This window comes from Saccoglossus kowalevskii, chromosome 11, assembly GCF_978046115.1.
Source record: "Saccoglossus kowalevskii chromosome 11, keSacKowa6.1, whole genome shotgun sequence".
In the NCBI taxonomy this organism is placed as follows: domain Eukaryota; kingdom Metazoa; phylum Hemichordata; class Enteropneusta; family Harrimaniidae; genus Saccoglossus; species Saccoglossus kowalevskii.
The window spans coordinates 5,883,857-5,893,951 of record NC_140651.1 but is presented as its reverse complement, the minus strand read 5'-3'; the positions used below and the strand labels follow the sequence as shown (position 1 = coordinate 5,893,951).

General features: G+C 37.0%; 2 protein-coding genes across 2 annotated transcripts; one reads left to right on the top strand and one right to left on the bottom strand.

The window, feature by feature from the left end:
• Positions 1-455: 455 nt before the first annotated feature.
• LOC144343560 (5'-nucleotidase-like) lies at positions 456-3,814 on the bottom strand. The gene is made up of 4 exons (XM_085505586.1): positions 3,520-3,814; positions 2,852-3,007; positions 1,362-1,562; positions 456-732 (listed from the first exon to the last, which is right to left on the bottom strand). The coding sequence occupies exons 1-4, from the start codon at positions 3,812-3,814 to the stop codon at positions 524-526; spliced, it is 861 nt and encodes a 286-aa protein (XP_085361712.1). The 3' UTR covers positions 456-523.
• A 1,275-nt stretch (positions 3,815-5,089) lies between these two features.
• LOC144359470 (uncharacterized) lies at positions 5,090-7,054 on the top strand. Its single transcript, XM_078012659.2, has 2 exons — positions 5,090-5,483; positions 7,000-7,054. The coding sequence occupies exons 1-2, from the start codon at positions 5,140-5,142 to the stop codon at positions 7,016-7,018; spliced, it is 363 nt and encodes a 120-aa protein (XP_077868785.1). The 5' UTR covers positions 5,090-5,139; the 3' UTR covers positions 7,019-7,054.
• Positions 7,055-10,095: the final 3,041 nt, after the last annotated feature.

The following is a 10,095-nucleotide window of genomic DNA, read 5'->3' as shown; positions in this document are numbered from 1 at the left end:
ACGAGAAGAGTAATAATTCAACTTCGCCCTGGGCGTGCGTACTTGTTACAGACTATATTTAGAACAAATGCAAACAATTTTACTTGAGGGGGCACTCTTTTATGATGTTATAGAAAGACACCTGACCACCATTTCCATAAATACATCATGCGTGCATAACTTGTGTAAATACAGTTGATAATGATAGTTATGGTAAAAGTTAAGGTAAAATGTATAATTTTATTTTGAGTCCAAGTTTTTTTGTTCAAACTGGTGTTTGAACTGATATCCACACGTGATCCACACACATTGATAAACTAAAATCGTATTTCAGCATCGAAACAAGTATTCTTTCGAAAACATAAAAATATACGCAAATGCGCATACAAATTAGTAGGCACCAGTAAAATAGGGCGCATGCGCACTAGTTCAGAACCAAACGACTAAAGCATATTTTGGTTTACGATATATCATATTAATTATATATCAGACGGGTACGATGTTTGTTTGGTTACGTTATAGAAAACATTCCTATTCATATTCACTATATTCGTAGACTTGGTTGCCACCAACACAGCATCATGATAGTGGTTATTATGACGTCACCACGCGGAAGTAAGGTGCGAGCGTCGCTCACATGACATTCACCTCCAGAATCATCATCTTCATGAAAGTTAATTCTGTTTTCTAATCCTAGTCTGACTGGTGACGTAGCAGTGACGTATTCTACAACCATGTCCACCTGCTCCGCACCTGAAATAAAGACAATAATCTAAACAAATGCATATCTAACGTTGTATACACAGGTTCACGGGCTGAAATCAACAATACTTTCAAACTGAATGTTGTTATGCATTCAATACTTGACATAGATCTCGTTTTAATAATATCATATGTTGAATCGACGCGTCGTCACCTCGATAGCGTTTGTTTCAGTAATGTCACTACGCGTTATATAATTAGTTATTCATGAAGGCGTTCGACTCGGACTGCAAGCGAAAAATAGAAACAAATATTAACGACATAGGCATTCGTAACTGTTGTTGCACTGAAATAATTTATTTAACAAGGGTTCTGGTAAGACAATACACTTCCCTGTGTTTCATAACAAATCCGCGATAAGACAAAGCAAAGCAGCGATGTCAAAAGTGCCGTTGTCGTCAGCGCACGTTGGAAATAATGGCGGCAAATTGTAAACCCGTCATTCATCGCAAAGATAATTAAGTGACGGGTTGGTTTACGACCCCACAGAAATGTTTATATATTGTCTTGTCAAAAAAATATATTTCGGCCCCTTCACCCCTAATTATAACTATGTGATATCACCCGTCATGATAATTACGGGACGAGATTGAGTCACGTGCATATACGATAATTCTTACCTTTCACGTGGGATAATTTATTATCACCTATCATACTATAACCACTTCCGCCACCTGCTATGTAACTATTGGTTACCAACTTGTAAACACTGTCATCATCAACTAAACGATATTCCGGTACCAGACACCCACTGCAAGTTACCCATAACTCCCACACTCTTTTTCCGGTTGGTCGGCTGACGTCATAGGTCACACGTATTCCTGTAAAACAAATAGAAAAGACACAACAAAGTAAAATCAAAATATTTCACCTCATAGTAAATCAGTGTGTTTGCACTGGTCTTCCTTCTATCACGATAAGAAAGCCATTTTATAGGCTACAATATGAGATATGTACCACATTCAGCGTAAGGTTGCAATCGTGACGTCATGATTTATTTCTCACGGCGGGAGGTGACGTTGTTGACGACCATCATCTATTTGTTGTACCTTAAATTATGTTAAAATCTTGTTTTGAAAGCACACCTTTTTGTTGATGCTTCTGGACTAGGTGTCATAGTAGTAGGTGCCCATTGACGCTGCAGGTCGGCGTCCTTTCTACACCGATCTGACGCATATCGCGCAAGGTGTGCCGGGAGTTTGTTCGAAATTTCGAACGTTTCGAAGTCAATCGTCGATTGCCACGTATTTTACGGATATATTAAATCGTTTCAGAGACCTGTTTACTAAATAATAATAAATGAAACTTAGAAAACTTGTAAGAACAAACTAGGCCCAAATTGCAATAAGTTTACGCTACCAGAGTCTGGTTCGGATGGGGTTCTACGCGTGATTTTATTGCGCTCAAGGACGTTCTATTTTCGAACTAGTTGAAACCGGAAATAACGCAACTACTTTCGAAAGTTCAAACACAAATTTGATTATCGTTATTATGTGTTAGTTTCTGTTGTTTCAAAGATTGAATTATGTATGACAATAATATTTCACTCTATAAACAATGTTTCACTAAAATATGTGATTCAAAGGCAACCCAAATTGTAAAAAGCAATATCAAGTTCCGCGTATAAACACTGTTGTAAAGAGGCGGCGGAGCGGAATTTTAGCCAAAATCGGCTAGTAAGGCGTCATATGACACAGGTTTGTGCTGGGACAGCGCTCCCGGTGACGACACAACGAGTAGGTGCCAGCAACCTGTTGTATATTTCCTATCCGTGTTCCAGTGTCTTTAGAACACGTAGAATTTGTTAAGATCTTAGTTCGTTGCAGGTAAAGTATAAATAAATAAAGCGGAAGGGTCGTCACCTGCGCACGCGCGGGAATTGTGTCCCAAGCGACGATAACAACACATACTAAAAACGCAAAGGCTCATGGGCAGACGCTTGTTTGTAAACAAAGACACGCTATGGCCATCTGACGCATGCGCAGATGCCGACTCCCCCGCTATAAATAAACACGAAATACATATCAATGACAAACAGAACATATGTTTTCTCATCTAGCCACCCCTAGCGCCATACTAGTCCAGTACTGGTATACATGATGATACTTACCGGAGACTTGTAGAAAGCGACCAACCAGCGATTCCCCGTCATAACGGCTTACGGAATTCTCGAAAGCTTCACGAAGATATCGTCCATGGATTTCAACAATATCTATAGTCTCTGTGTACAACATCACATTCAATAAATCTCCATACGTTATGTTACCTGATAACAAAGCACCGAGGGACACATATCAAGGGATACCGTCTTAGGGAATCATTTGTAAACTATGATACACTACATGTAATTTATACATTTAGCACCTCGCAACTATCACTGGGTTGCAATTAAACTATATGCACAGAAACGACTATTTTGTTCTCTGTGTTTCGCCTTCATTCTTCACGATGGAACGATTGAATCACCTAGACTTTTGAAATGTCCGAAACAGCGCAATGTTTTTCTCATTGAATTATAATAATAAAGATATATCATGCATCTAATGTCAGATCATGTCATCTCATGTCAGATCATCTCATGTCAGGTCAGATCATCTCAGGACATTTTATGTCATCTCAGGTCAGGTCATTTCAGGACAGGTCATGTCATCTCAAGTCAGGTCATGTCATCTCAGGCTAGGCCAGGTCATGTCATTTCAGGCCAAGTCATGTCATGTCATCTCAGGTCAGGTCATGTCATTTCATGTCATGTCATCTTACTTAATTATAACATAATACCTGATTCGGACACATTTATATAATTATCATAACTGTCAGCGTTGATAATTCCCAATGGAACATCTTTGATACCCCGTTTAGCGTAATAATACACCATTGCATCCATTATTAAGTTCTGTAGATTGCATTCCTCGAGACAACATGTTTCTAATCTGCTATCCAGTAAAACGTACGTTGATCCCACTACTTCGGCAAGTCTTGAATCAAGTTCTTCTCTCCAGATATTAACTTCCGATAAAATAGTTTCATCTGTGAAATGAATCAGGTAAATCAGTTTACCACATTCCTCAAACATACTGACCAATCACAATCGTTTCCTGACAATATTTTAAGCAAATACTAGTAATAAATTTTCAAGTACTAGTATATCTCATCACGTTGATCATTGCAAAACACATGGCTAGTATAACTACATCAAAGTCACTCGTACAACGTTTTGACTATTGATATAATATGTATTTGACCGGAGTGTTTAACTATATACATCGGCCTGGTATGCGACAACGCTAGTAGCCAATCGGCGATCATAACCGGCGATTATCCTGTCATGGTGTTGCTCGGCATACTAGTAATTCCCCGCTGCAAACTTCAAGCATAAAGTTCAATTGTTGTTGTTGAGAAGTTATTATAAGCATTAAAGTCCTAAAGCATACGTTGTCATTGACGACAGTGAATTATTTGTTAGCGGGAAAATAGTAATAGCTAGTATACAAGTAGGTAATAACACCATGGGACATCGGGAGCTGTTTGAATACCCTTGAATCCCCCCCGTCCCGTGGCCTATTCTCTTGCACTACACACAAACATATGTACATAGTGATACTAACCGTTGACAACACTGAGGTCACCGTTACCACGGCAATTATATGCAAATCTAATTTGTTTTCCACTCTTTAACGCAAGTAAAGTACATTAATGAGATTTCTGGGGAGCACAGTCAAAAAAAAATCACAAAATTAATGTTTAGGCTACGGCAACGTTGGAATAAAAGATACAGATACTCGGCGACTGAAAATAGTTGCACAGGGACAGCAATATTCCAGTCACTGAATAAGAAAAAGGCCTACCCTTACGGGAACAATGACATATAAGAACAAAGATATGCACGCTTGAGGGCGTAGTTCACAATGCAGTGAATATTGCGCAAAACAGGACATAGTTGTGAAACCACTTTCGATTTCGTGAAATCGCATGTATTCTAGACCCGGTTGCACAACTCCCGCCAGAGTTTAAGTAATAGCTAACATATATATAGAGCTAGGAGCCGAAAGAGCACTACATTTACACTGCAGTTACACCATAAACGAACGGGGTGTAAATTGTTTTGCTAACGTCTTCTTTGGTTTCGGCTGCATGTCTTTGGGTAAACACATTTCTTCGCTTGATTCAACAAAAAGTACGACACTGACTGTTCCGATATCAATCATGGAGTCATCTTCGTCGAACATGCCCACAAATACAACGAGCGACACACCATATAGAATTAAGAACTGCGTACCATATGTAGATTACACGATGGTCGCGTCCAAGAAAGACAACGTACTTATACAGGAAATGCTGAGTGAATTTGGAGTTGCCGTGGTGACTGGGGTTTTCACCAATACAGAATGTGACACATTAATGGACAGTATTCTACATGACTATGGGTGTCTGAGTGATGGTATAGATAGATTTAATCCAGAAACTTTTACTCAGAGAAGCCGCCACTCCTTTCCAATGATACGTGAAGGTCTTATACAGTGTATCAACAATGCATTCTCGGCTGTGTGGACTGTTAGGAAAGACGAGAAAATTAGACGAATTTTTGAAAGTGCGTACGCGGTGACTGAAAGCGAGGCTGGGGGGTTCATAGTAAGTGGTGACGGAATAAATTTAGATGCAAATACAAAACCTGGTAACGGTTCAAAAGATTCGGATTGGCCGCACCTTGATCAGATTGACGGACGTTGCAAACTGTGTACAAGGTAAGACAATTCGATAATAGTATCAATCAATATAGCATCCAAATACTTGATTGTTGTAAGCTTAGTCATTGATTATCGTAATATTTTGATGGTGCTGGTTTTATTTGATCAAACCTTGTATTGTTCATTTCACGAGCAAATCACTGATTATTGTAATGGGAGCTTGCTCGGAAGAATGTACGCAATATTTTACTTTTTTAACATTAAGCATTCATTGATGAATCACAGGTGATATAGTGACGTAACAGGCCTTAACAAGTTACAATAATTCAACTCACAAAACTGTTATCAAGTATTAATTCACCAAACATTTTCTCTCCCAAATGCAGTAAGGTATTAGTACTTTGTACCATAACATACATGGCACAGTCCCCGTTAATTATCGAATTTAAGATATATAGTTTTGTTTAAATATAGCTGGAATATAAACATGTCAGTATTGAGAGATATCGCCCTGGTACAGCATCAATTAAAACAAAATCAGCCATTTTGAATAGATGTAAAATGAATATATAAAATGTGAACATAATCAGTTAAAGCATGTCAGAGATATGGCTCTAGAAGCCCATTCATAAAAACAAAATGGCCGCAAGTCAAACATTCTGAATCCGATCTGAAAAATAAAATGGCGTGCATCAGGAACACGTATGTACCAAGTTTGAACAAAATCCATCCAGAAATGCTTGATATTTGATAATTTTTTAGCACAAAAATGGCCACCATTCGGCCATTTTTAACAGGATCGTCAAACCAATATATTTGTATATCTATGACATGATGTATAATGAATATTTGAAATTTGAACATAATCAGTCAAAGCAAGTCAGAGATATGGCACTAGAACCACATTCATTAAAACAAAATGGCCACCAGTCGGTCATTTTGAATCTTATCTGAAAAACAAAATGATGTGCATCAAGATCCTATAATGTCCAACGCATATACCAAGTTTGAACAAATTCCATCTCAGTGTACTAAACAGCCGTGATATGCTTGATTGTGATGATTTTTTTAGCACAAAAATGGCCGCCATTCGGTCATTTTAAATCAGATAGTGAAACAAATTTATGTGCATATGTATAATATCATGTATGTGTGAAGTTTGATTGTGATTGGTCCAGGCATTTCTAAGATACAGGTCCGGACGCACGGAAGCACGACGCACGGAGGTCTAAACATAAAACCCCATTTTCGGACTACGTCCGAACGGGGACTGAAAATGAAAAGCGTGCGATGTGTCTAGTTTGAAAAGTCAAATAGTAAACTTCGCAGTAGTTGAAAAGGTTGCCCAGTAGAGGCCACCACTTTAAAAGTTCCGCTCACGGTATAAAGTTATTCTGATGTAATAATATGGATACCGCAGCTGCAATCCATCCAGTAGCTGTTTTCATAATGTGATTCGATATGTTTACACCTGTCACAAACGAAATGAAACTTGTACATAAACACTATAACCTGTAATCATTTAAAAATACATTTGTGTCGGTTATTAATACCGATGTTGTTATTATCGCAGGTCAAGTGATCCTCTCTGACAGTACAGCTGCGTTCGTCTGTTCACCGAAGAGTCATACATATTTCGAAGAAATAAAGTCGATGCTGATAAAAAACGATAAGCGTATGAAAAAGAAACTGAGTTCTGACCTAGCAGAAGGAGCAGTGAGAATTCCCGATGAAATAACTGACACCTTGATAGATAAATTAGAGCATAAAGGGGGGGGGGAATGGCAAATCCCTGTCTATGCAACAAAGGGCAGTGTGATATTATGGTACTCCAAAACAGTTGCCAAAGGAATGGCTACTGAGGAATATACACCGTTGGATGATACAACTGAGAAGGAGACAGTGATAGAAAATATAAAATCTCTTTCACCAGATGCATGGACTGGAAGATGTGTAGTTTATGTTTGTATGAGGCCGTATTCAGACTTGTCATTCCAAGATTGCGCAACCCGTTTTGCTGCGTTCGTTGAAAACATCAACACATCTCATTGGGGAACTGTAAAGATACGGAACATATCAGTCAACAAAACGAAAACAGAACAGGTAAAGCGTTTGTACGAGAATCCCGAAGAAGCATTTTTCTGTTCACAACTGAATCGACAACAATTGGACGATGTCATGCTGAGATTGACCGGTGCCAACAAACTGATACATGGGCCAAAACATGACAAAAAGGTTAAGGTTTTTTTTAACAGAAGGAAATTGTCTTTAAAAGACGCAGAAAAAGCAATTAAAAAAATTGTTGCTCAATGGAATTGTGACGATGATGAGTTTGATAGGGCCAAATGGGAGACTTGTATGTCATATTTAGAATAGTTCATTTCAGAGTTATTGGGATCAAATGAGATATACGTCACATCTAGAATACCTACATGAGGGCCAAATGGGAGACTTGTATGTCATATTTAGAATAGTTCATTTCAGAGTTATTGGGATCAAATGAGATATACGTCACATCTAGAATACCTATATAAGGGCCAAATGGGAGACTTGTATGTCATATTTAGAATAGTTCATTTCAGAGTTATTGGGATCAAATGAGATATACGTCACATCTAGAATACCTACATGAGGGCCAAATGGGAGACTTGTATGTCATATTTAGAATAGTTCATTTCAGAGTTATTGGGATCAAATGAGATATACGTCACATCTAGAATACCTATATAAGGGCCAAATGGGAGACTTGTATGTCATATTTAGAATAGTTCATTTCAGAGTTATTGGGATCAAATGAGATATACGTCACATCTAGAATACCTATATGAGTGCCAAATGGGAGACTTGTATGTCATATTTAGAATAGTTCATTTCAGAGTTATTGGGATCAAATGAGATATACGTCACATCTAGAATACCTACATGAGGGCCAAATGGGAGACTTGTATGTCATATTTAGAATAGTTCATTTCAGAGTTATTGGGATCAAATGAGATATACGTCACATCTAGAATACCTATATAAGGGCCAAATGGGAGACTTGTATGTCATATTTAGAATAGTTCATTTCAGAGTTATTGGGATCAAATGAGATATACGTCACATCTAGAATACCTACATGAGGGCCAAATGGGAGACTTGTATGTCATATTTAGAATAGTTCATTTCAGAGTTATTGGGATCAAATGAAATATACGTCACATCTAGAATACCTATATAAGGGCCAAATGGGAGACTTGTATGTCATATTTAGAATAGTTCATTTCAGAGTTATTGGGATCAAATGAGATATACGTCACATCTAGAATACCTATATAAGGGCCAAATGTCTCGTTCTTCAAATTTTTGATGTTAATACAAAACATATAATGTGCAACGAAAAACATTACCTGCAAAATAATACAGACATCCAGGCACCTAATGTGTTATGTTGGTTATGAGTTGTTCGTTTATAATAGAGCCTTGGTGACTATTTATTATTTATTTAACTAATTTTCTTTCTATTTATTGATTTTAGTAAGTTAACTAAATTATCTGTATCAGTTTGAAACCATGTTATTGTTAGACAAATCTTTGTAATATATTATAGATGTTGCTCGTCCTCAAGTTGCACATATTGAAAACCCTGTCAAAAATAACAAATTCAGACAGTAGTTGGTCAATTTGTTTTTCTTTGGAATGGATTTGTTACACATTGTAAGTTCGTTTCAAAACAGTTTCTTTAAATTGCATATACGTATGTAATTTGTTTGTATGGTTATTGCTGGTATTATTGTGAAACGATGAATTACACTATTGAGATACTATAGGTATATGGATAAAATGAACATTTTCCATGTATCTGTTTTAGATACCAATGCATTTCATTCGTTTCTCTCAATATTATTTTCTGACATATTATTCATAATAAATTATGTAATATTAAATTTTCAAAAAAAAAATGTGCCACGCCCCTCCACTTGCCCCATTTCTCCAGTAAACGTGACACTCATTGATGTGTTTGAAGTTGAAGAATTAATTCTTAGAAAATAGTGTCATTACAACTTTGACAATTTAGGCTGACTTTAGAATAGTTTTACCAAGTGTAAATAATAATTTATTATTATGACAGATTTTTGATATTAAATATTGAGATTAGTTTAATAACAAATGATTTTCAAAGAAAATGTGCTACGCCCCCTCCACTTCAGACATTTTTCCCCTGTCCTTTTTTTTTGTTTCAGATCTTTTGTGCTGAATTTACCATGAACAGTTTGCATGTGACGAGTGATACCTGGCTTGGTTTTATATACAACATGGAGATGTGATGCACTTAGTGTGCATTTGTATTCCTTGTGTATGCCAAATAAAATTTCAAAATGTAATTCAGCAGAATCCAACAAATTCACTTCAGTGTGTTCAGTGTATTTATTTTCAAATGCTAGTGAAGCTGCTTCAAGTTTCTTATCAAGTTTGTTAAGATCATCCTTTTTAGTAACTTGAAGTAACTTTGCTGAATGATTTGCTTCATTAATTTCAACCTTGGTATCAATTTGGTCGACCAGTTTTGATTCATATTGCTTCACATCATGTTTTTGATCTTCAGATAACTTTGCAAACTTTTGTATAAATTCCAGTTGTTGGTCGATCTTTTGAGCTACGTTGAAGAGCTCGTCAATTAGTTTACCCA